General features: G+C 56.1%; 1 protein-coding gene across 1 annotated transcript; it reads right to left on the bottom strand.

Annotated features, from left to right (window-relative positions):
* Window positions 1-24,535: 24,535 nt before the first annotated feature.
* Window positions 24,536-25,029, bottom strand: NGA_2042110 (uncharacterized protein; the record flags this gene model as incomplete). The annotated part of the gene is made up of 1 exon (XM_005855223.1): window positions 24,536-25,029. A coding segment is annotated over one exon (494 nt), but the record flags the coding sequence as incomplete, so codon positions are not given.
* Window positions 25,030-26,587: the final 1,558 nt, after the last annotated feature.

The raw sequence follows: 26,587 nt of genomic DNA, 5'->3' as shown, positions 1-26,587 counted from the left end.
TTAAGGTGTTGAGGCTGTTGTTGTGCGTGCACATTTCAATGGAAATAATAAGACCAATTAAGTCCGGGAAAAAAAACTATATTTCACCCGGAAAATACATCATTCGTCTCTTCAAAATTTTATCACTCCATCCCTTTTTTGTTCTTTCATATTGAGTTCACCGAGAAATTAAAGCGAGGATCTTAACCATAATATACACACTTCTGCTGTTGCTTGTGCATTCATGATTTTATCTGTCGTGGTTGTGGCAGTAAAATCCGTACTGCTACCTATCGACAGCCCTCGCAGTGCATACTGCACTGCTGTGCTCACACACGTACAGTGATACCTTTGAACACCCGTGTTTTCTTGTCGTTGCCTGTACTTTCATGCTCCTAGACGGGCATTACTTCGTCCACACGCATGCTGCTGTCATTGCCCTTACTTCCCAACGACCCAATGTGTCTCAAACCCCCCAAATAATGTCTGCCTTGGCCTGCACCGGCTCGTGCTTTTATCCGCGGCCCCCAAGGCTCACGTGAAAGGGACCGGAGGGACTCTGCACGGGCACAAGCCATCCGATCGCGCCGAGCATCACACGGTCAGCGCCCCCTTTCGACACACGGTCAGCGCCCCCTTTCGTCACACGATGCGCGCGTCGCTCCGTGCGCCTGCCCGGTGGATACGGTCGATTTTTCCCTTTTCTGCACGTGCAGCGCTACCCGCATTTCACTCTCCTTTTACGTTAAGGTCATTCACTCCGCTTGCATCCATCTCCATCGTACTAAATAAGTAGAATACCATGTGAAACCGCACATGTACACACGTTCAAACGCAACCCCCCTTTGTCTTTCCTTCCCTCCTCCTCTACCGTTCTTCTCTTCCCAAGTGAGACTATAGCGTCCCACTCTCCTCCTGCCTGTCCTCCCTCTCCATCATGTAGGTGGAGAGAGAGCCCTTACAGACAAAATCCCTCAGGCCCTTTCCACACGCCTCCGTGTGGATACTCCGCGTTCCGGGGAACACCCAGCCACCGGCATTCATCCCGCCTCTCTCTCCCTCCCCTCGTTCTTTAAACGTGGCTCCCCGCCATTTGCACTGCCGACGACTCCGCCTCCAGCCTTTCCTTCCCATGCTCGGGCCCTTCCACCGTCCTCCCTGCCCCCCCGCCTTCGCCTTCGCCCGCCACGGGCGGCAACGAGTCGAAGGAGGCCCCCGTGGCAATGCAAGGAATGGCCAACACGCAGGAAGCAATGCTTTCGCGACACACAGGGCATGCCGGGGGCGACGGGGATTTCTGGAGCCAGGGTTTGAGGCAGTTCCCGTGGAAGAGGTGGCCGCAGGGTCGCAATTGAGTGTCCACGCTCAAGGTCGGGCAAAAGGGGCAGCGGGCCCCCGTCGAGACGTGCACAGGCTCCGAAGAGGGGGGGGAGGCCGGGCGGGCAGACGCGTGTGAGTCAGGCCCGGACGGAGGCGGCTGGTGGTGCTGGTAATACTGCTCCATCATCACCTCTTGCAAGGTCGGCGATCGGCTCAAGCCTCCCTTGCCAACCCCACCCTCCCTCCCAACGCCTTCCCCACTGGGTCCTGGCCCCCCACCAATGCTTTCTCCCTCCCCCCTCCCTCCCAAGGAGGAAGAAACCTGCTCCATTCCCGGCGCACCCCCCTCGGGAGGATGAGGGAAGGAGACCCCGCTGGTGCCCATCACGGCCCCGGACGGGACCACATTCCCGTGGCTCCCCACCTTGAAAAAAGCGTGGTAGACAGGCCCCGCCCCACCCCCCGCGTGCAGGGGAGAGCCGGACCTGCTCCTAGGAGAGTGGCTTCCGGAGGAGGGCCTCGAGCCAGGCAGGTGCAGTGCTGGAAGTGGCACATGAGGAGGCCGTTCCCCGCCCTCCGTCCCGCCCTCCGACCCCACCTGCGCTTCCAGCATGGGCGTGGGGGAGAAGGACTCGTAGCCTCCTTGCCCCTGCTCGCGTGCCTGACGCTTCATCCTGGAGGAGTTCGCGCCTGCGGCTGGCTCCTCTTCCCCCACCGACACGCTGGAGATGCCCCGCTTTACGCCCCCCCCCAGGCCGGGGCCCTGCATCGTCGCCGTGCCCGTCGTTCCGCCCAGAACCATGTCGTCGTCCATGGACAACCCGATGTTCTCCTCCCTCCCTCCCCCCCTTCCCTCCCTCCCGCCCTCCCCCTCCTCCCAAGCCGTCCAAGCCGTCGTCATTGAAAAACACTTCCAGGAACGCGTACGAATCCGTTCGCGGAAAATCACTCAAGGACGAACTCGTCCGAAAATTCCCGAAACTCCGAGAAGAAAACGTTTTCATCAGCGCCGGTTGGCCTCCTTCCTTCCCAGCCGCATTCAGGGGGCTGTTGCTCCCATCCCCGAGAAAATTCTTGAAAAAAATCCTCCACGCTCGCAAAGCCACTCAAGGTGCCCAGCGACCCCATGGTCGTCATTCCTCCCCCGCCTCCCCCCGTGGTCGCGCTTGGGGGCTGCTGTGGCGGCGGCGGCAGGCCCGAGCTTGTGTGGCGTGGATAAAACACGCCCGTTCCCGACCCTTTCCCCCCCCCCATCCCGGCAACAGGCATGTGCCCCCCCCCCCATCGGATGCTCGCTCAGCAGGTGGTGTTGCTGGTGCTGCCGGGATGAGAAAGCCACCGCGGCGGCGGCGGCCGCCTCGGCGGCACTGGGGGAGATCGGGGAAGACGTATGGAGCTGCTGCTGACCCGACCGGTAGAGTCGGGGAGAAAACGGTTCGGGCGAAGCGGCCGCGCTCCGGCTGGTAAAACTGTCGAGGGCGCTGTGGTTGTGGAGGGGGGGGCTGCCCAAACCCATCCCGGAAGGGGATAGGGGGGAGGGTGATCGGGCAAGGGCCCCGGAGGGATGGTAGTGGGGCGGGAGCTGCAGGCTCCCAGGGGCCAACCCCCCCCGCGCGGTGGAGGACGAAGGGGAAGGTGGCAAGCCTGCTCCATTCCCCACACCTCCCCCGTCCAATCCCGCCCCTCCTCCTCGCGAGACACGCCCCGGACCCCCCGATTCGTCCGTCTGACGCCGCAGCATTGGTTTCCAAATGCGTCGGCGCGCGTTCGTGAACCAATTTTTCAACTGCTTCTTGTCGATGCCCGTCGCCGCCATCAACGCCACTTGGTCCTGTGCCGTTGGGTAGGGATGGGCGATGTGCTCGGGGGAAAGCAGCCAGCCTTTCAAAGTGGCCACCGCCCCGTTGGGCAATTCCCGCCGTGATTTTTTCGCGCATTTTTTCCCAGGCCCACTGCCCCCTTCCCCTTCCATAAAATCGTCCATGTCGTAGTATTGGAGGTCCTGTGGCTGGGCGTGCGCGGCTTTGCCACCGCTATTGCTGTTGCTTCCCCCCGATCGCGCCTGTTTCCCGCCCTTGGGCCCTCGCCGTCCTCCCTGACTACCTCCACTTATCACACTCGCGTTCGAGCCCTGCCCCAAGCCCCGCAACCCTCCCTCCTCTTCCCCCTCCCGGAGCGAATGACGGCCTCGGGTTTCCCGCCGGCTTCGCCGCCGTTCGACGCCCGCCGTGGGAACCTCCTCCGCCCTAGGCTTAAGATCCACCTCCGGTCTCGGCTCCTCCTCCCCTCCTCCTCCTCCCGGCCCACACCAAAGTCACCACTTGCCTGGCTGCCGTCCTCGTCCTCTTCCGTCTCTGCGTGCCCATCCTCCTTTTCTTTGGCGTCGCCGTAATTCAGCATGTCGTCGTCGACCCTCCTGTCGCCGTAATTCAGCATGTCGTCGTCGACCCTCCGGCCCACCTTGCCGTCCTCGCCCCTCGCCTGGTCCCCCTCACATTCTTCCCCTCCCTTGCTCCACCGACGCAGCGCTCCCGCGTCTTCTCCTGCTCCTTCCGACCTCCCCCGAACGCCGTTCCCTGTGGGCGATAGTGGCGACGTGGACATACGCTGACAAGCCTCCCAAGCTCCCTGCAAAGACCCTAACAATCCGAGCGCTTCGCGTGCCCTCAGAGGGGACCCTTTTTCTTTCGACGTGTGCGTGTGAGCGTTGCGGCGGACGCTTCCCTGGTCCTTCCTACACCCACGCTGTCACGAGGCGATGGGAGGGGGCCGTGCCTGCAGTCCAGGTGCCTGCCGGCCGAAGCGGCTTGAAGAAGAGGCTTCCTTGGCTCCGTCAAAATGTTAACCGCCTACAATGAGAGGATATGCGAGGATGGAATGTGTCGGTGACAACGGCTGTGAGCTATATTTTGACCACGTGCGTTGTTGAAACGTGACGAGCTACCCTGCCCTCCCCGAGTTTTCTGTTGCATTTGTCGATAGGCTTAAGCCCGCAAACACGACAAAGTGAAGCATTGCACGCAGATACATTTCATCTGCATAGGTAGCTTCACAGAGCGGTGGAAAGGCATGCTAGAGACGTGATGTCAGAGCAGGAGCATTGCAACATCTGATAGAGGCAGAATCAGGAAGGCAGCAGTCTCGTGTCTATTGCTTGGAAAGACTATTTTGCCCACAACAACTATTTAGCTGGAAATCACGATATAGAATATGACAGTACTCAGACAATGCATGGCTTTCCTGTCTGGTAGAGTGTGAAATGTCAATGCAAGCTTTTGCTGCTTTCGTATTCTGCAGCTCGACCTCTTTCGGTCCGTGTGAGGGGGGCCATCTGCCTTCTCTCTAGAGCGCAATAAAGATGCCACGAAGTGACAACGACAGAGTGATTGATATGCATCATACCAAGTCATAATAGTTAGGAAGGCTCTGTGATGATTTTTGCGTTTTTGGTACATGCGTAAAAGGTCTTATTTCGGTAGTCTGGCACAAAAAGAATGGAGAAAGAGGTGGCGCCCAAAGGGCCCAAAAACACACCAATTCTTTCCATCTCTACTCAAGAATCCATTGCATCCCTTCTAGACATATCTGGGTCACAGTTGCTTTCCTTTCACCTCTGTAATGCACGTGGGACGCCCGTCCTTGCGCCCTCCCAGCCATCTTCAACATGAGGGGTGTAAACGGTTCAAATTGGCGCGCTTTCCGATGTCACAGGTTGTGAGACACTTTTAGACACCCCCTTCCCACCTCCGTATCGACCGTGTGCCTACGGTTGCGGCCTAGGGCGCAGTTTGAAGTGGTGGGACGCGTGGTTGAGTTGTTTGATGGCACAGGCGCCTGTTTTCTTGTGACACCCTGCAGCTTGCGCTGAGTGAGCTCAACCTCCTCCGCTCTCGTTTCTCTTTCCCTCCCCCCCTCCCTGCCTGCCGATCCCAATGAAGCCTAAGGCTCAATGTTGTCGACAGAAGGCGTGCATATCAAAGTAGGAGCAACAAAGAATCAATTTCAAATTTAAGTCGTCGTTTGGGACTTCTTTTCAATCGCCCTTTCCATGCTCTCATCCAGAAGACTACTCAGCTCGTTTTCAAAGACCCTGAGGAAAAAACTCTTACAGGCCATCCGCCTTTCCTCTCACTCGCGCTGTGTCATGCAACAAGATCCCCCAGATTATGCTACAACACTCTCCGTGTTATCCATCGCCTGCTTATCACCGTCAAATTCCTTGAAAATGTCGTTGAGCGGGGCCTACAAAAAGTATAAGGAGGCGGATGCGGGTCAGAAGAGTACGCATGAAGTAGCGGCCCATAGAAACCACTATAGAACGAGCGCAATACACTCCCCTGCTTCGACAATCAACACTTCCTCTCAGTCTTGTCGCTGTCTTGCAGGCGTCTCCGGCCAACATCATCCTCGCCCATGCCATACCCACCTTCGTGAGTCTGGAGAGGAGGTAATCAAAGGCCTCGTCCACAGTGTCCGCGAAAAAAAGCCCAGAAACATCTTTCTGTGCGCGAGTCACGAGCCAAAACATCGTGTGAGTAGAGACGTGAAAGAGATAGACGGCGTCATATGTGAGACATGGATTCGTGCTTAGTCCCTGTCCTAACCAAATCTTACGGGAACGCTAGAAACGCTAAGCGAACAGGATGAATCACCCACGCGCACGTCATCGCAAGGATTCCAAACTAGCTTCCCAAAAACCTTCACACCTCCCCTCCGCACCTGGGAAATGACCCCGTAGTCCGCCAGCGCGTCCCAACTGATGATGCTTTTCCAAAACTCCTTCCCGAACAGGACGACCGGCATGTCTGGCTGCACCTTTCCCGTTTGTTTCAGGGTCAGGACCTCAAATAGCTCATCAAGAGTGCCCATACCACCGGGGGCGACCACAAGAGCCTGAAGGACGGACGGAGGGCGGGAGGGAGGCGCCGAGGGGCATACAAATGATGGCCAGGGAAGGGCAATGACACGTACTCAATCACGATCGCCCCTCTGACCACCCATCTTTGGCCAAGGCGGAAGCAGGACAAAAGCAAAGGGGGAAGGGAGGGATGGGGGAGAGGACCCAGACTTACCTGACAGTGGTACACCATCCAGAACTTCCGAGTGAAGAAGTAATGGAACTCAAACGCCAGCTCCTCGGACACGTAAGGGTTGAGACCGTCCTCGAAGGGGAGAGTGATGCCCATCCTGGGCAAGGGAGGGAGCGAGGGATTAAGGAGGAGGCGGGGACGGGGGGAGGGAGGGACAGATTAGCCCAGTGGGGTGTAGGGGAGGTGGGAGGGCGGCAGGGAAACTCCCTCTTTCGAACTTTTCTTCCATATCCCTTCGACGCACTCCCTGCTTCGGCCTTCAAGAGGCCTTAAGCGTTCTCTCCCATCCTCTCCTCCCCTCTAATCTCCCCCCAATCCCCATACCTCCTTCCCTCCCTCCCTACCCGATCGTCAGCGCCCCTGGCACCTCGCTTGCGCCCTTGTTCGCCGCCTCCATGAAGCCTGGCCCGCCCCCCGTGGTGATATAAATACTTTGCTCCGGATGCTCCTTGACGTCCTCGTCGATGATGGAGTAGGACTGGTGCGGGACGGGCCCCCGAGTTTTGAGGTGGTATCGGGTCACGCCCGTGTACGTGCGTGCCTGGGCCAGCTTGTGCTCCGACTGCAAGGACCAGTCTGTCAGGCGCTTCGAGAGTTCCGTCACCTGGAAAGTGTCAGGTGTGGGGGATGGGGGAGAGGAAGGGAGGGCGGTTGAAAAAGAGGGGGCAGGCAAGGAACTTCTCATCCATGTGCCCTGTCCCGTAAACCGTCTCCTTCATCATGGCTGCGTCCACCCTTTCGCCCCTTCCTTCCATCCGCGTCGCGCCACTTGTTCCTTATTCCCCCTCGGCTTACTTTGTCAAAATACTCGGTGAGCCATTCGGTCTTCCGTAAGGTGGCGATGGCCGCCTCCGCGTCTTTCTGCTCCTGTTCCGTCACCGCCCCCGCCAGCGCTTCCACCAGTTCCCCCATTCTGTGATCGTATTGTTCCCTGCTTTTAGCCCGAGCAGAACCGAAGAACAGAATGGTGCTTTTCACGCCGTAGGCTTTCAGGCGGTACATCGTTTCCTACCCAGGCACGAGCACGGCGATGACGCAGGAGAGGACGAGGGGCATAGGCCGCGAGGGAAAGGGAAAGAATGGGAAAATGGATGTTTCTAGTGAGATGCATGACGGCCATACAGCGTACATCCAGCGTACGGCGGATAGCGGGTGCGTGCAGTGACGGACACGACACCGCAGGTGCGTGAGGGGCCCTCGGAGAACTCCCAGACAACGTACCTCGTATTCGCACATGACACGAATAAAGCGGGCATGACCTGAATTGAGAAAGTCAGGGTTCTTATAGGCCTTCACAGCCATGGTGTATTTCTTCTCGGGAGCCGGTGACGCCATTTTCGTCTGAAAAATGGGACTGTACAAGGGTTGGAATTTATTTGGAGGCTATCAGGACACATCCTGTTCCAACCAATGAATAAAAAATCACAAAGATTCGAGAAAAGTGTTTCATTTCGCTAAACAATATCTCCCCTTCGTTTCTCTTGAATCCGATTTATTTTCCACAGGTGCACGGCTACGCATGATACCAGTAAATCCAACCACGGTGGCAGGTCAGGCTTGGACAAGGCGAGACGAGGTGTAAGTCTGCAAATTATCCCCGACCTTTGAACAGGCCATACCTTCGTTCCAAACACTACATGCAGACCAATTACCCATGGTCGTGAGCCAAGCATAGGTGCTCATGAAGGGATCGACCGAACAAATGCCGCCTGGCACCAACACTTCCAACTTTCCAGCATGTTTGTAGCACCCTGGTACCCCTTGCCTCTCGTGTCCAATAATTCCCGATTTTTTCGGCGATCGCAAGCCTTACGTAACGGCTTCCCAGTAAAAATCAAAAAAAGGAAGAAAAAGCTACAACAAGGAAGTCGTGTGGATGCCTGGGAATGTTTCGCCGCTGGAGACGCCGAGTTCTTTTGTTCTTTTTGCTGGTTTTGTGCCGTAAACTCGAAAAGAAAGAAAAAATTAAAAATTACTCTTTTCTCAACCTCCTCAGATCAGGTGATTTATCTGAAGCTTTCTTCTTCACTACTTGGGGAAAGTATGCCGATAATCCGCCGTCGCTTCATAGCGTGTTCATTGATGGTGGTAGGGGTAATTTTTCTCCGTTGCTACGCAAATACTCATCCTCCTGAATATCATGAGCATGAACATCGCGAATTACGGGGTTCTATACCCGTTCATCCCTCGGTGGAGCCGGTTTTGAAGAACAATGAAGGAACCATAGAGATGGCCAAAAGTGAGGCGAATGTAGTAATTGCGGAAGCCGACCACACGCTTCGTCAGATATCTGGGGTAATGCCGGGTGGTAACATCGCACCTCCCGTTGTGTAGTGAATACATACAGGAAGAGACATTATTGTGTACGAGATTGTTGCGCCGTTGGAATAGGCTTATTGTTAAAACTATTGAAAATGGAAAAGAAAGGGGAGAATAATACTTGAAGATGCATTTGACGAGAGAAACCAAAGTGATCAATGATTGCAAATGGAGTCCTACGAATGAAAAAGAAATCAAGCGCGCCACGTACCACGTCCCCTTATGTTTTGATGACACACAAGATGTGGCCCGAGAAATCATCACACAATATGAAACCAAACTCCCCTCGCGGAATGCAACCCTCAAAACGTTTGAAAACATCAAGTGTATACTTTGTGCAAGCTAATCATCTACCTCCTGTTGACCGTCAACCGCGCTGGCGCTTGAGGTATCCGCCAGGTCTCTTCGGAGATAACTCCTGCCCCCAGGCACTCACTTCCCTCCTCTCCGACGTCTTGATACAAGGCCGCATACTGCCCCGGTGCCAGACTGTCCTCCCTTGGCAGGGTAATCTCCAACGAGCTCGGCCCTTCCCCCCTCCCGTCGTCCAGGATTCGAACCCGCGATCCTCGATGGGAATTAGGGCCGTGTCGGACCTGGACCTCCAGCATGAGGCTGGCGCCAGGTACCAGCAACTCGGGCGGCGGCGCCCCTCGAACCCAGGTCATGCCGTCCACCCGAAACGTCCGTCGCGCCTCCTCCCCCGGTCCCTCCCCCGTGCCCACCTCCGACAGGGACTCGGGGCTATTCGTCACAAACAAGACATTTCGCCCCACGTCCTTAGCCGCCACGTACCAGGGGCCCAGGGGACGGTACGCATTGGTCAGGGTGGGAACGATGCCCTTCCGTTGCCCGATCGTGTGGAACCAGAGACCTTGGTGCTTTCCCACGACCACATCCTCCTCCAACCACACCACCTCCCCGGGCGATTCCCCCAAATAATGGCGCAAAAAGTCGTCAAAGCGGAGTTTGCCTGGAGAAGAGGAAAGAGAGAGGAATGAAAAAGAACGTACAGACAGCCTTCTTTCTCCAGGGCGTCTCATGTAGGATATCATGGAGTCGCGTCAGCTCCCAAATGTGAGAGAAAGCGCAGACCAGGATATTCTACCCTGATGGGACTACCACCTCAATACACGCGCAGAAAAGCCTAGAGCACCCAGCCCCGGATCCAAGTAATCCTCCTTGCATGAACCCGCCCCATCGCTTGGCCATCCTCACCTAAGAAACAGATCCCTTGCGAATCCTTGCGTGTCTTGGTCGGCAAATCCAGGCGTTCCGCCATGGCTCGAATCTGATGTTTCTCGTACCCACCAATCGGAAAGGTGGCCCTGGCCAGCTGTTCTTGTGTCAGCCGGCTCAGGAAATATGTTTGATCTTTGATCCTGTCCGGCGAACGCATCAGTCGCACCAGTCCCTCCCCTTCCTTCCCCCCGGCTGCAGGCACCGCCCGTGCGTAGTGCCCGGTAGCCACCTTAGGATACCGCCGGCCCATCACGTCGTAAAAAACGCCAAATTTGACCAGAGAATTGCAGAGGATGTCAGGGTTGGGCGTCCGTCCTTCCTTGGCCTCCTGGATCGTGTGTGCGACCACCTGGGCCCAATACTCCTTCTGCAAGGGGAGCGCTTCCAAGGGGACGTTCCCGGCCTGGCGGCAGACGGCCGAGGCGAAAGACCAGTCTTCCTCCCAGGGGCACTGATTCAGGTGGGCCAGTTCGTCTTCCAGCCATATTTTCAGGTAGAAGGCGTGGGGTTTGTAGCCTTGCTGTTGGAGAAGATGGAGGGCGACGGAGGAGTCGACCCCCCCGGAAAGCAGGACTGCCACCTCCTCGGAGGGGAAAGAGTGGGTAAGGAGGGGGAGCTGGGCGGGGGTGGGGAAGGAAATGGCTGGGGTAGGCGCGGCATGGCTGGGATCGACGGCGACAGGGACTGCAAACTCCTTGGTTCCGGCTGTGGTGAGCATGGGCCGCTCCGCAGGGGCCGCCAAAATTGCCTCCCTGGCCCCTCTTTCTCCCTGGAAATCCGGGACACGAGACTCATGGAGCCGCGCGAGGACCTCGTCTTGCACCGTCTGCACGATGTTGGCGAGGCCGTTGTGACGCCCGGGTGCCTGTTGCATCATGCCTCCCGTCAACCCCAAGGCTTTGGGTAAGGTAGTGGGCTCCAAGGATAAGATGGTCTCGGGCGATTCTCCAGTCAACCCTTGCGCGACCAAAGCGACAAGGCCGTAGGAAAGACGCGCATCGGAGATGCCGTCCACGTGAACTGCGGAACCGTCGGAGGAAAAACGTACCGTCATGTGCACCACAGACACACAACCCGGGACCCGTCTCCCTCCCCTCGAGGCGATGGAGCGAGCAGTGGCAGCCGCGTACTGGTCTCCCAAGGAGATCAAATACAAACTCTGCGCCTTACTCTCGTCATCGGTGGGAAGGGAGGAGAGCAAGCGCCGGAAGTTCTCCAAGCCGGGAGGAAGAATTGGGAGGGGGGACGTCGGGTCATCCTCAGGTAGCCCACGGGAGCTGGCGGCGACTCTCAAGGGCACACGGAAAGGAGACCTACCCCTGCTTGGCAATGGGACAACAGAACAAAAGAATGGCAATGATGAGTAATTTCTGTAGCGCCAAGCGGGTCGGATGGCGTGGAGGCAGGTGGCAGCAAGCAAAGATGGGCCGGGGGGGGAATCAGAATCATGCTGTGCGTGAATAAGTTAAAACGTACCGAAACCTCTCAAGGAGTAAACCTGGTGCTGCTGGGAGCCAAAAAAAGCCTCGACTTTGGTGTAGCAGTAACAGAAGAGTCAGGAGGGAAAAACGCATGCTAGCTACCCCTAGCTCCTGCCAGGCTTCAAGTCTGTGATAGGGTTTCTGTCTCTTTGGCTGTGTAGCGCGCCAGCAAATGTCACAGGAAATACACTTGAGCGTCGACGACAAGCTACTGGGTACCCCGCGATATCCGACAGACCACCACAGCGTAGCGGGGTACCATCGTTGTTGATAGTGGATCTGTGTGTGTATAAAGGTGTGTGAATGAGGTGGTAGGAGGGTCATGGCTCTCGTTGCTGTTCGCCATCGCAGGAAGTCGTGTGGCTCCTGAACATCATTGCCGCTATGGCAGAACTGCAAAGCTATTGTACGTCCTTTGTGAAACTACGCTAACATTGCCCAGGCCACTGCCATCTTGTTGCTCGGCAACATACGTGTCGGGTTTCTCTGTTTTTATTCCTGCCGTGCTCCACCCTCCTCCTGAGCTCCTAGTAGGCACAGGGAGGCTTCAGGATACTTGAAAGTATATAAGCATTATAACATCTGTCCTTCTCATCGTACTAAGCCTTTGTAGGTCGCTGCAATTGTCAGTATCGTGCTCTATGCTTCCTAAGCCCGACTTATTTCGCTGCACAGGTTCCTGCACGGGAAGTTTGCTTTCTATCGACGGTCTCCTCAAATTAGAAAAGCTTTTCTTCACTCGTCACACTGCAAGAACGACTTTCGCCCTCCCTACCCGGGTAAGCTACGTGAGCTGACTCTCATGTGATCTTGTTTCCTGTTCACGACATCTTTGCAGGATCGTGTCGGCGTGAAAATCATCCTTCAGCATATGAAAGGCATCTAGAAAAAAGTCACCAAGTCGTTGATCGAAAACAAGCTCCCTCTACCGAGGCCTGGGTCACGACCCTTGTCTTCTGAAGAAGAAAAGCTAACCGGAATCACTATGTTATTTTCTGAGACTCGTTCACTGGATCCTTTTGGCACGTGCGCCTACCCCCACCGGCCTTGCAGGGCACGATTGATGACTTATCGGACGCCTGCATTTCTTTCTTTTATCCCCAGCCCCAGGCAGGCCATTCAGGGTGTCAAAAGCTCGCGATTTTTATTCAAGAGAGGTATGTTCACACTGATCTCTCGGCGGTCTTTGGGTGATGTTAGATAGCGTTATCAGGCGACAAGGCAAATCCGTGCAGTCAGGAGCCGCAAGTGTTGAGTGATGATTGCTCGTTTTTAACCAATCACGACGGTCTTATGAAAAGGAAAAACTTCTTGCTGTTTCGAAGAGAAGAGCCTTGAAATCTGACGACATGCCAGCGGGGTCTACGCACCTAGATACCTTTCGAAATTTGTCAGCAGACCTGTCACCCAGGCTGCTTGCAATCACCGCCTGAACCCGGGTCATGCTGGACGTACCCCTCGTTCTCTTACTGTAGCGACTCAGTGCGTGGCCACATTTTACCCCCCTTAGCATCCTAAGGTCGTCCGGACAAGAGCAAGAGCGCGGAGGCAAGGGAGGAATGTGCGGGGTGACGTCAGACGTGTGGACAGGTATGGTGGAAATTAGGGCAGTCTGGCGTTGTTTCTCTTGGATCAAGTCGAAGCGGAACCGGTCGTGAGGGTGGGGTGACGGGACGCCAATGGGGAGGCTTCGTGTGATGCTACACTGTTTTATCTGTCAATCCACTGAAAACACAACGTGTGTGAGATCAAAGCATTATGAATTCCTTCGCTGATGAAGCCCCCTCCTGTGAACGAGCGCCTGCGTCCTAACCTGCCTTTGACTGAGGGAAATAATCCTGTGTGCCCACATGAGCCTTCTTTCTCCGACGCATCTCCTACCAATTGAACATACCACAGGCTATGACAGATTCCTTCTCAATCCATCCCTGCCTGTCAAGTCGCCACCTGCGAGAAGACGGGGATGGGTTTGGCAACACCCAGTGTGGTCGCACATCTGGAAGAGCCAAAGTTGACTGCGTCATGTAGGAGGATGCGGTCGTTGCGGACGTGCGTGGGCCCCGGATCTGGGCCGGTCACGTTTGGACGATAGACAGCCAGCGGTGGAAGCTCCAGACAGAGGGGCCGTGGGAAAAGCGTCTTCTGCACGCTTCGCAGCAGCTCTTACCTGTGTGCCCTGGGAGGCCCCCACCCTCTTGAAGACCCGTGGCTGCACTGCACAGGGCTCTCCCTGGTGTGCGTCGGCTGCTTTTCCTGTGACTGTCGCCTCTTTCAATCTTGTGTTGTGATCCTGTGGATCTGGTTGAAACAAAGGCTAGTCTTTCTGTGCCTGGCTACGTCCATAAGGGTGCCCCCACCCCCCGTGGCAGAGGCCACGTCGAACGCGCAAACTGACAACCCCACCCTCTGATCCTTCCTTTGTGACCCCTCCCCGTCTTCCCTTTCCATTCAACGGCTACAGTCCGCACGTGGCAGGAGGAGGAGGAGCAGGAACCAAGACAGAATGCACTATCCCCACGTACACCAGAGACGACCCCTCCTGTCTCCCTTCCTTCTCGGCCTTGCCCTCATCCTCCCGTCGTTGCAGGCTTTCCTCTTCCCCCCCCCCCACCCACTTCGCCCAGCCCCTGCCATGTCGTCGCTCCGCCTCTCTTCTGCCGTGGCCTCCTCCCCTGCCTCCCCGACCTTTTCGACGGTGGTGGAGCCCGCTAAGCCCAAGGTCGCGCCTGGGACGGATTTGGGGCCCTCCCCCGTCATATTGGTCGTGGAGGAGACGGAGGCAAGGTCCGAGTTAGACGGGGGCTGGGAACTCATCCTCTACAACGACGAGGTGAACAGTCGGCACCACGTGGCACGAACCTTGACCTCCGTCTGTCAGCTGACGGACGACCGGGCGTATGAGGTGATGATGACGGCGCACCGGCAAGGTAGGCGTGTGCTCTCTTTTTGAGCGTCCTGGCTCCGGCGGGTGGCTCTCACGTTCCCTCCCTTTGTTTTATCCTGGGGCTGATTGCGTTTGGTTTGGTCATTGGTGATTTGTTTTGATCATTGGTAAAGAGCGGTGCTCGCTGGTTCTGCCTGCGTATAGCCAGGTATGGACTGTGGCGTCCTTCCTGCTGTGGCCTTGCCTGGAGCTTTGTCGATGTCACCTCAATTTTCATATGATTCATGTCTCTCGCGGATTTCCCCCAGGCTTTGCAGTGGTGGGCGAGTACAGTAAAGAGGTGGCCGAGGGCTATTGTGAGGGTCTGCGGGGCGCCGGCATTGGCTGCGACGTCACGAAAGCCGACTCGCCCGAATGAAAAGAAGGGCAATTGAGGCCGCATGTTTCCAATGGGAGTCCTGTACCTTAGAGTGGCTGTTGCGGATTGGGATGGAAGGGGATTGTAGAGTAAACGAAGAGAGAAAGGCTTTGGTGGAGCGGACTTCGGGGGCTAAGAGGGATTCGGCCCGAAGGACTTTGCGCTGAGGCGAGGTTGCCTAAGAGGCTTGAAGGGCGACCTAAGGTGTAGAAAATGTGGAGTGTCTCATTTATTTGCCAGTTTATTCCGGAAGCAATCAAGAAATGGACCACCGAAGGTCATGGCGAGCTTGCTTGGGATCTCTTCTTTGTGTTGGCGCGTAGCTTGCGCGCGTACGGTACAGGCTCCTAAATGCCTATATTGCTATCATTATTATTATAGAGCCGCACAAACAAGACTTATAGCCTCGTTGAAGAGGGGTCTTCCACTGGGGGCTTCCGTCTTACGTCACACCATCCTCCCAGCATTGGATACCCCAAGGTGGCACTGCGGATGGCACTCCTCCCTCCCGGGGCGACACTCCTCGCCCATGTTACATGGCACTCTTACTGATCCATGAGGTGCAAGCCAGCGCTAATATGTTGCTCCCTTTCGGGGGCCAACCCTCGTCGATCCCGCCCTTTCACGACAACTTCACTCTACCAGCGGCCCCACTTTGCTCGGCCGTCAGGCCGTTCCAAAGTTTTTTTAAGGGCTCCTTGGACATGAGTCGTTGCTGCGTTTGCACGAACTTAGGGTGCGAAGAGGCACCGTCAATCTGTGAAACATGACGTGGGACCAAAGGATGGGATAGAAGGTGAGACAATGGATTTGATCGACAGAAACCGGGTCCTAAATCGTGTGCAGGCGGTAGTCTAGTCCGTTCCCCTCCCCCCCCGGTCCTTCTCCTTCTTCTTTTCTCTCCCTACCGTGGACAGGGCTATCAAGGCCCGCATGGCGCTTCGAATCGAGTCCAGCGCCCGGTCGGCCTCCGAGCCCACCGTCGTGTCGCTCAACTGTTTGCCGGCCAAGGATTCCAAGGGGGGAAGAAGGGCGTCGAAGGAAGCCAGAAGGGAAGACGGGGAGGTACGCGCCGCTTTGATGAGGATTTGATGGGCAAGCAATTGCACGTCGGGCTTATCCTCCAAACCCTTGGCCAAATGAGGCATGAAGGTGGGCAGGTCCAGTACGGACGGGAGGGTGTCTAGCAAGGTCGCGACGGTCGCCAAGCCGGCCTTCCGGAGGGGCAAACCGTCGTCCACCGTGTGCGTGAAGGGCCCTAAATTGACTTTCCGGAGCAGGCGCAGGTCCAAGCTTTTGAAGAGGAGCGGGACGGCTTGAGTTTGGAAGAAAGGGAGGAGGACCTTCGGCTGGTGGTGGGCGGCGGCGTTGACCAAGAGCAGCGTCGCGCGGATCACCTCGAGGTCTTCCGCCGTCCCCGTTTTCTCGTCCACCTGGATGTTTAAGGCCCGAGAGACGGTCTCTTTCAGCAAGGTTTTGCCTGCCTCCTCCCGGGCTAGGTAGACAGCCGCTTGGCCGCCTCCCACTTCGACGCGGCGGGCTGCCGTGGAGGGTGACGAGGACAGGGAAAATTTCAAGGCGCTGGCCACCGTCCCTTGCAGGTACTTGTCCTGCTCTTTGCCTTCCTCTTCGCTTCCCCCCTTCCTTTCCTCCCGAACACATGCCTCCAAAGTGGCGAAGACGTTGGTGGGATCAATGTTGGCCAGCGCGCCCAGACACTCCGCTACCATGTTCCTCACTCCTTCTTCCCGACACCGAGAATGTTCCAAGAGGCAAGGGAGGACGACGGAGACGTGCGGCGAGAAATCTTTCCCGTGGAGCGTGTACGTCAAAATGACCTCTTTCAAAGACAACAACAGCAGATACTGTTGCGGTTTCGATCCCGGGCTCCCTTGACTGTCGGTGGTCTCGGCGGCCCCTCCTTCTCCTTTCTTACCTCCTGGCCCCGCCCCGTCGCGTGCCAGGCGTTGCAGGATCAAAGGTAGGTACACGTCCGGGTTTCCAGCCGTCACGCGGCCCAAGGCGTAGGCGGCGGCCGTTTTGATCTCTTCGTTCCCACCCGCCTGGAAGGACTCTAGAATGATACTTTGCAGCTTTGGGACCGCGGTGGATAAATCCTGCTGAGCACCCAGCTCCCCCATGGCGGAGAGTGCCAGGTGCCGGACAGGGTCTTCGGGACTCCGGAGGTTGAGGACCAGCCGGTCGCTAAAAGCCGCCACCTCGACGGGCGACGTGCGGGGATGGGCCGCCACACGCGCCATGCACACCGCCAAGTTGTTGATGACTTGCTTGGGAGCGGCGTTCCCTCTGCTGGCTGTGGCCGGTGGCTGGGAAGGAGAGGAGGAGGACAGGGAGAGGGACGCCGTGGCCGGGTAGTGCAATGCAATCTCTTCAAAGGCGGCGGTGAGGGTTGGGGGCCCCATCCCGGGGATCTGGGCTTCGACCATGGCATCGATCAAGGAAAGGAGGGAGCGCAGAGCATAGCCCTGCAACAAAGGAGAGGCCGCCAGACGGAGGACGTTGGGAAAGACGTGCTGTTGTACGACGGGTCCGGTCGCCTGCGGAGACGCCTCCAAGACTTCGAGGCTCAAGAGGAGAGCCAGGTGGGAGAGATGGAGGTCGGCGTCTGAGATCAGTGGCGCCGTCTCCCTCAAGATGAGTTCGAACAAGGCGGGCGTCATGGCCGGGGCATTGCTGCGCACCAGGCCAATCAAGCTTTCCAAGGTCGCGAGTTTCAAAGGCCGGGACTGCTGGCGCAGGAACATGGCAAGCTCCTCTACCGCCTCGGCTAGGATGGGAGAGAGGTCGATCCCCAGAGGCGAGGCCGCCACGCCCGCCAAGGCTCTAAGGGTGGGCGTGCGCGTGATCTCGTTCTTCAACTTCTCCATCAGCAACGCGAGCACCCCTGCCAACTCGTTCTTGGGCAAGCAGTCCCCGGCATGGGCCACAAGTTTGCCAACCGCCAGGATGGCTCCTTCCTTGATCTCCTGATCGATATCGCTGGCCTCCAATCGAGGGAAGATCGCGGCGTAGAGCGCAGGCACGTAGGCGGCGGCATGCGTCCCCGCTGCATCCTCCTGGGCCATCGCCGTTTCCTCTGGGGAAGGGAAAGGACGGAGGATGGCGATCAAGAGGCCTAGGACCCTCAGGGCCTGCGAGACCACTTTGTACCACTCCTCTTGGGCGCACGCCGTCACCGCGGGGATCATATTGGGGAGGTACGGGTGGAGGGCGGGGGCCGGATGGTCCTCCACAATCGCCTGGAGGAGGGCCAAGGCGTCGAGCTTCAAGCCCTGGGCTCGCTCGTCCAGCGCACGGATCACGTCCTCCACCATTAGGCGAAGGTGGCCTTCCAGCCCCCCGTGCAAGACACGCACCAGGGTCTGCAAGAGGCTAAGGACCGCGGACTTGGTCTTGGCCATGGAGGAAGATGAGGACGTGGAGAGGGAGGCGGTGGACGGTTCCGTTTTCCGAAGGAGCTTGTCGGCGGCGCGGACGAGCGGGCCCACACGACTTGCCAACAGGGCCTGCCCCCCCCCCCCCCGTCCCCCTTCCTCCACCACCAGCATGGCATCCTCGGATCCTCCCCCCTCCGACTCCTGTCGCGCCAGTCCCCAGGTGACCTGCGCTTTCCTCTTTCGGTCCCGCCCTTCCAATGCCAAAGTCGCCTTCAACAAGCACGAGAAACACCCAATCACGTCCAAACGCACGTTCTCCTCCCGCTCCTTGAAGCGGCCGATCAATTCGTCCGCGCATTGGGCGTACAGGCTCTCCAGCAGTTCGGGCCGGGACATAATGATCACCCCCAACACCTTCAGGGCTGCCCGCCTCACTTTCCAGGAGCTGTCGTCGTCGTCCGAACCCGCGTAGTCCTCCTCGTCCTCCTCGTACCCTCCCTCCTCCCCCCCTTCCCTCCGCCCCCCCCTCCCCCTCCCCCTCCCCGGCTTCCTCCTCCTCGGCGTACGTGTAATTCGGATCCCATTTCATGAATTTCAGGGCGGCGGCAATGATCAAAGGCAAGTGGACGGTCACCTCCCGTGGGCACCGAAGCACCACACTCTCCAAGGCGGCGAAAATCGTCTCCCGCAGTTCGTTCTTCTCGTCATCCTGCTCCTCCTCCTCCTCCTCCTCCTCCCCCACTTTTTCCCCACTCCCCCCCAAAAAGCGGAGCAAGAGCGGGACGACCAGGGACAGGTGCTTCCCCACCCGATGCCCGACTGTCCGAGCCACCGTGCCCACCGTCTGAATCAGGTTTTGTACCTCCCGTGGACCCCGCCCCTCCGCCCCCTGGATCTCCTTCAGGAGCTCCTCCATCATCGCGTCCAGCATGGCGTCCGGCACGACCGCGGCTAACGCCCCGACGAAGGCGTTCGCGCGTTTTCGGACCATGACCTTCCCTTGCTGCAAGTGGGTAAGCCCGGTGCTCATCATGGCCGGGTACTGCCCGTCCAACTCCCGACCGAAGCGTCGCAGCAAGTCGGTCAGAGTGTCTAGGCACTCTATTTTCACGTCCAGAGCCTGTTCTTGCTGCACCCCGCTCAACAGCCGGGCGCCAAGGTGGGAGGCAACGGCCTAGCAAGGCAGGGGAGGGAAGAGCGGGAGAGAGAGAGGGAGAGAGGGACAGAGGAGATGAGGAAGGAGTCGAGTCAACAAATCCTTAAGGCTCATAAACAAGCGAGTAGACGGAAGAAGAGGCTTACTTTCCCCATGCTGTCGGGAACGTCGGAGATGAGGGTCTTCAGCCCGATCGAATAGATGTCACGCAGCTCGGCCTTCCCCTCCAGGAGGAGGCTGCAGAGTTTGTCGCAGATCTCGATCACCTGCATTTCTTGGACTGGTGGAACAAAGGATCCCCCAAAAAGTCGGGTGAGAGAAATGGAGGGAACTACTGATGCCGCACGGGCACCATCCTTTTGGTGTGGAGGGCGAAGGGGAGGAAGGGCGGATGGGGAGCAACATCGTACCTTTCCTGAACAAGATGCCGAGGCATTTCACAGCGATTGACTGTACGTCATTTGAGGCGTCATCCAGCTGCTTAAGGACGGCCTGACAAATCCGCCGCTCCTAAAAGAGATGGGAAGGCGATGGGGGCATCAGTCTAGGAAGCGGAAAGAACGGCTCGAAGGAATTTGCCACGTCTGGGACGTCGTCAGCAAAAATGTGACGGAGTGGTCAAAGTGATGGCATTCACTAAAGATGGCGTTCACTGGTACTAGCAATGATGGATGGAGGGACACGACACAAAGCGCGGGCGTAGGGATTCTCTTAGGATGCCTTGGCGAGGCCTCAGAAGTAGAAGAAGGAACGTACCATGGTCACATCCAACTTGATGTCCTTCGACAACTCACTGCATAAATCATTGGTAGCCATAAAGCGGGCGTCCTGTTCGGGTCCGTGGGCGGATTAACAACATGGTCATCTCTGTCAGCGGATAGAACAAATCGATAAAGCTCGGCGAAGCCCAACAAGTGTCGCTCCCTTTACTGACCTTATCTGGATCTGAGGACTTATCCAGCAGCAAGTTTATTGACGCAAGACTCATCTTTTAAGCCAAGGTTTCGACCACTGTTGTGATTGGAATCAATTGCCGGGCGTGGATTTGGAGGTGAGCAATAATGAGGGAACGTCGGGCTGCCCGAGTAAGGCTTTGGCGCAGGGAGCGACAATCTGCGTCTAAAAAATGTTAAGAATCTATCCCCTCCGCCAGCCACGACGACGAGGAACCAGACTTTCAAGCCTACAATGGTTGGTTACCCGTGCACGAACTCGGTCAAGCATAATTGATATGAGAGAGCGTCATGGGGTTGTTTCGGTATTCCGCCTCCTCGCTAGTGCCTCTGGCGAGACGCAGCGAGCAGCTTGAATTATTATTTTTTATCACCCGTCGACGATAGATTAGGTTCAAATGCAGTGGAATGCGAGCGGTAGTTTTAGTTCGATGCCCACACCGTCTTGAAATTTTTTGTATCAGGGGTGTGCAATTTTTTGTTGGGTCGTATCCGATCTCCCTCTGAGACGCTCAGCAGGCTTCTCAATTTAGACATTGGCCTTTTGTGAGACTTAATATTCGTTTTTTACCTTCCACGCAAAGTACGCTGACAATTCGATGTCGTGCTTCACTTCACGAGCAAGCTTTTCTACAGAGAGTGTAAGGAGAGAGAATCGGGTCCTGAAATGGCAAAAAGGAAAAAGCACCAGATAGTGATGTTGAAGACTTGGACCATGTGCTTTCAACGTCTTCTTTCATTTCTTGCAATACCGCATTCTTTTCACCACTGCTCGCCAACCTCTATGCCCTTCATCTTTTTCCCCCGCCGAGTCCGTGATGTGAAAAAGCGAGCCGGTGAGAAAGCGTCAATATTAGCACTCTTTGCTTTACCCTCAGCTACCAGCTCAGCCATACATAGTCCTGCAGCAGGGGCACCTGTGGTTTTGTGAGAAATGTTTAAGACATCGGCATAGCATGTATGTGAATGACTCGCAGCGCCTCGCTGCAAAAGTCCAGGAAATTCTACATCAGCGGACAAGTGACCCTCCAAGCAAAACTTGATACGGGAGCATGATGACTGTAGACCCAGTTTTAAGCGCAGTGACCAAACGTACCAAGTATTCCCCACTGGTTCAATGCCGTGGCCAAGTAGGCATTGGTCGCCGTAGGAATCTTGCCAAGGATGGGCAAGCCATCCTGACTACAGGGTCGCATGCAGGCTGCCGCCATCGGCTCTTTCCCATGCGCCATAGAGGGGGACATGGCTGAAAAGGACTTCATGGCCGCGTGCACCCGATGAGGTTTCGGAAGAATTTTTTCGGGCCGATCACAGTCTCCGCCGGGGGTCAGACGGGAACCTCCCACGTAGTCGCTTCCCCCCAATCCGCACATGTAGATTTTGCCGTCCGGTCGGGGATAGACTTCGATGTGGCACCCGTTCTCGTCTTCCCCGCAAAAAAGCGCGTAGGGTTCTTGGATAGAGGCAGCCTCGCAATTGGGAAGGACAATGCTTGTGCTGTAGATACCTGTTGTGTAGCGGAGTAGGCCACATGAAATGCCAAGTCAAATACAGAGGATAATGTCACGGATGGAAGAGGTAGAATAACTGCATTTCGCACTGGAACTCACACCCTTTGGAAAACTATCTTACGCCGAGTCGGATCGTGCACTTAGGAGGCGGATGCGACCCACACGAGAGCTCCCCGTGCCCGTAGCCAACACCTGCGACACTCACCTTCCATGGGCACAGGGATGCCGAACCACTCTCCCGCCACAGGCGCCCAAGGACCAGTGGCCACCACAACTTTACTGCACGGTATCGGTTCTTCTTCCTGACCTTCTAATTGCACCCCCGTCACCGTGCGAATGCTGGCTACAGGTGCTGTGCCATCCTGGCCCTCGCCAAAAGCCAAGCCCACTACCGTGCCTTTCACGACCTGCGCGCCGTTGGCCACGGCAGCCGCGACAATTTTCTCGGTAAATTCCTTTGGGGTGACTTGAGCCGTATCATCATCCATGAAAGCACTATCCGCCCTCCCATTCAACCAAGATGGCTTGACCTTGGATTTCTTTTGTCCCGCCCGTGGTCCCCCTTGGACCTGCAAAGTCGGAATCTGTCGGTAGCTTTCAATCCCCAGCTCCTTGGCAAGTTGGGCGTGCATGTCGAAGCTTAGGCCATAAAGCTCTGCTGTAGCCCCAGTGTGCCACGAACGAGCGAGAAAACCACCAGCTTTTCCGCTAGCAGCTGCTGCTATCTCACTTCGTTCTATCAGCACCGGCTTCAACCCTTTTTGCGTCAGATAGTAGAGGGTACAAGCACCCATGATACCTCCACCAACGACTACAATGTTTTCATTTCCAGAATATGCTGCAGGTGCTGCCGGGGAGGACGCCGCCATCATGTGATACGAAGTGGCAAAGGTATTGATCGGGCGAAAAGTATCCAGAAACGCGATAAGAGACAGCGCAACAGGAAGCAGTCTTTGTGGTCGTCGCAAGGCAAGAGTGGAGACAAATCCCGACATGCGCTGTTTTCTGCGAATGAAGGGTATATGGAGCGATAAAGCTATGAACTCGTGAAGAAATCCATTTTGGATGTGGTCGTGATCAGACGAAGGATCCAACGGCTCAGAAGCCGTTACCCGATGCAGTAGGCTTCCGGTCGAAACTTGCATTTTCTTAACCAAGAAGCACGTGCCCTGCTTGGCAACTACTTGACAGGGCTAAAATAATTTTCATATGATTAGACATCGAAATTCGCTGGATATTGTGGGAGTTACATGTCAATTATGCAAAGTAATTTCCTGAGCTTATTGATATTTCGCACTACCTCCCGGCTTATGTGAAGAGTCATATCTCCAATTTTCAGAACTTGTTTACCCTGCACAATTTCTGACAGGTTCTGCTTAACGCTGTGTACTCATTTAATGGCGCGACCGCCGTTGTTAAGTGTCTTCTGCCTGCTATTGCTTTACACCCACTTCATCTGTAGGACGACCTCTGTCTCTTCCAGTCGCAAAACAGCTTGTGATGTTCGCTTCGGCAAATATACATCTGCACGCACTCCATTGAAAATTTGTACAACAGAAAGAACGGCCGAGCAATTTGTTCAGCGTCATCACCTTTTCAGTGGTGAGACCGTTCATGCGATGGTCAGTTATGTTCGTAAAAACCCAACGCAAAGTGCTGTATTATCACTTATGGTATACATCAGGATAGCCCATCCAGAGTTTGCGAATGGGAAAAAAAACTTTTTCCACATTACTGGTAACGAAACGAAGGCTTTGGCCATTTCCTGGCTGTTGTGGAAAACGGATCGATCTTGGTTGGATATACCATTCGCCTGGCTAAAGACCGTCTGGAGGCACGTCAAAGTAACAATTCTTAGATTGGTCGAACGATTAGTCACGTGGTGGAAAAACTTTGACAGAAGCGTCGATGATAGAAATAATATGTAATGGGACTCCCAGTCGTTGTTTTTAGAAGACCGTCGTAAGGATACCTGCCTCCCTGAAAGGCTCAACGAGAAATGTGTGTTTCGAGCGAAAAGTTCCATTTCTCTATCCGTCAAATTTTGGCAATCCCCACAAGGAAAGAAGAGCTTTGAAAGCAGAGCTTTAACAAGCTTTTAGATCCCAAAATCTCCATTTCGAATCGAACGTGCAATAGCGTACAATATTCATATTTTCGCCATATGTTCTTTGTGTCAATCCACAGTTCTATTTGCCTTTACCGTTCTCTTGAAACTCTTTCAAATACATGCCACCAATCGTAATCGTCCACACACCGCAAAGCGTCCACGAGTTCAGCCAGTCCGGTTTCCACGCCATCGGACCTGTTTTTCACTCGGGTACCACGCACCAAGCTGCAAGACTTGTCTCATTTCCCCTCCTGGCTCTCTAGCTTTTGATTCAGAGATTCCACCATGACCAGAAGCTCCTCGCACATGCTGGCATGCTCCATGGCCTTCGGAAACAAAGTATTGTACTTCTCTTCAAACTCCTCCGCTTTCCGTTTGTGCTCTTGCAGCGAGACGGCTGTGCGTGACAAGGACTCGTAGGCTTGCTCCCTGTCCTTGATGGCAATGGATTTTTCATCCTCCATTTTTTCCAGTGCGGTCCGCAGCTTTCTCATCTTCTCTTCTGCCGACCTCGCCTGTCGCTCCTTCTCTTCCTCCATTCGGCCCGCCGTGACCCTCAAAGCTGCCGCCTCCGCCTCCAAATCTCTTGCCTTCGCCACGGCGTCGTCCTTTTGCCGCAATGCCTCCCCCGCTTCTTCCTGAGCGCGCCGCATCTCCCCCTTGTATTGGGACACTTCGGCCTCCTTCCCTTCCAAGGTGCTGGCTAATTGATTAAAGTGCTCCTGAGCAACCGCGAACTGCTCCTGGGCCCGTTGGGCCACCCGGTCCTTCATGTCCATCACATCTTTGACCCGTCGAGCTTTCTCTGCTTCCAATTTCTCGGCCATCTCGCGCACGAGCCGCGCTTCTTTCCGCCCTGCTTCTTCCAGCTTCTGACGACTTTCCTCACCCTCTCTCTCTGCCACAGCAATGCGTTGCTGCATGTCCGCCAGCTGGGCCGTGACCGCTCTCAGCTGGATCTCCTTGGACACGACTTCATCCTGAGTCTCTTTCAAACGGGCGGCGAACGCGCCTTCCACGCTCTTCAATTCGGCGGAGAGGTCGTGCTCGAGGCCATGGCACTGCGCTTTCCAACGTTGCCCGTCCTCCTCGGCTTTTTTCAGCTTGGCCTCCCAGCTTGCCATCTCTTCCGTGTGGGCCATGGCTTGAGCGGCCACCAAAGCAGTCTTGGCTTCCTCCACGCGTTTGCCCACCAATAAGTCCACTTCTCTCTGAGAGTACTTGGGGCAATGTTCTCCGCCGAAATCGTATTTCAGGGACAGTCCTTCCGACAAGCGACCATTCAGCTCGTCCATCTCCTGGTCCTCCTTCACGTCCTTGTCGATGCCTGCCGTTTCCTTGGGCAGGCTCAAGCCATCGTGGTCTTTCATGTCGCTGCCATCAAAGGGGGCGCAGGGACCTGAGGGGAGAGACGCTGGGCCCAAAGGATTCGTTTCGCCAACACTCTTGGCTGCAGTTGCCTCCATGACCGCTTCCATATTGTGCATGGCCTTTTCTTGAGGCTTTTTCGCGCAGGAGTAAGAGGGATGGCCCCCGAACGCGACAGCGTCGGTGGTGGGAATAGGGACCGAGGACTGTGCCGGAGCCTGTGTGCATGTCAGAGGTACTCGCTGGTACGTCTCTGCGCGCGATATGTCGTCTGCATCCTTTAATTTGTGCAGCTCGTTTTCCCCCGGCGTGCTTGTTGTGTTACTCGCTGGAACGTGTTGTCCGTCAATACGAAATGTAACGATCTCCTCCTCCTCCTCCTCCTCCTCCTCGTTTCCCCGATGGCGGAAGTCAGTGAACGGGGATTGCGGCGTGGGTGTCAAGGCCTGCTGGCGTTTGAACTTCATGACTTTGTTCGAGTCCTCAGATCTGCTTTGTTCGGCATGGGAGGGGGCGGGGACAGGGCCATACATAGTGACTTGAAAGTGGTCGTTGCGCTAGCTCTGTTGACGGAGGGAGAAAATAAAGGCGACGCGCGTCAATGAAAGAAGGGACTAGCAAAAATGCACCCACGCAAAAGGCGGAGTCACACTCAGTCACGAGGCCTACCAATACGCGCACGACGAGAGGCTCCACTGGGAAGGGAGGACAGTGGGCCATGTGCTTTCTTTTTTTAAGGGCCCTCGCCAAGTTCCACTCGCTCACGACACGCTTTGCAATGACCAGACCGTGTCCTTACACGAAGCACCCCCCCGGGCACGTCCAGGCGTCCAAGAGGGTGCAGGCGTGTGTGTGCAGCAATTGGTTTTATTTTTTCTTGATTCGATGGCCCCTGGCTGTGCTTGGTGCGTCGAAGCCTGGAAAGGGGCTTGCCGGCATCGTTTTTCTTTTCTCCGTTTCCCTCCACAGAGCTGAGTTCTTCCCAACGAAGCCTTCTTTTTCCATTGCCATAGGCACAGGACGAAATCAAGCCATGAAAGATAGCGAGAATGATGCCAGGGATAATGCAGGAGTTCCGGAAACAGGCGCTTGCGCCGTGGTGTCTTCAATTTCACCATCGATAGCATCAGCCAGGCCGGCCGCAGCAGCTGCAGTTCCCGCAGGGGGGGAAATGAGTTCGACAATGGAAATGGAAGACATGGAAACGATGCCCCAAATGCTCGATTTCTCTGAAGTTGAGACTTTGCAGCAAGGTCATTCGGTTGAAATGGCGTCCTCGCATTTACCTGCGCCGCTTCCCGTAGCCGCGCAGGCAGGCCCCGTTTCCAGTCAATCTCAAGCCCCCTCCGCGACACAAG

The sequence above is a fragment of the Nannochloropsis gaditana genome (genome assembly GCF_000240725.1).
Source record: "Nannochloropsis gaditana CCMP526 unplaced genomic scaffold scaffold255, whole genome shotgun sequence".
Taxonomy (NCBI): domain Eukaryota; class Eustigmatophyceae; order Eustigmatales; family Monodopsidaceae; genus Microchloropsis; species Microchloropsis gaditana.
The sequence above is the reverse complement of the archived record's forward strand: the minus strand, read 5'-3'. Positions and strand labels throughout refer to the sequence as shown.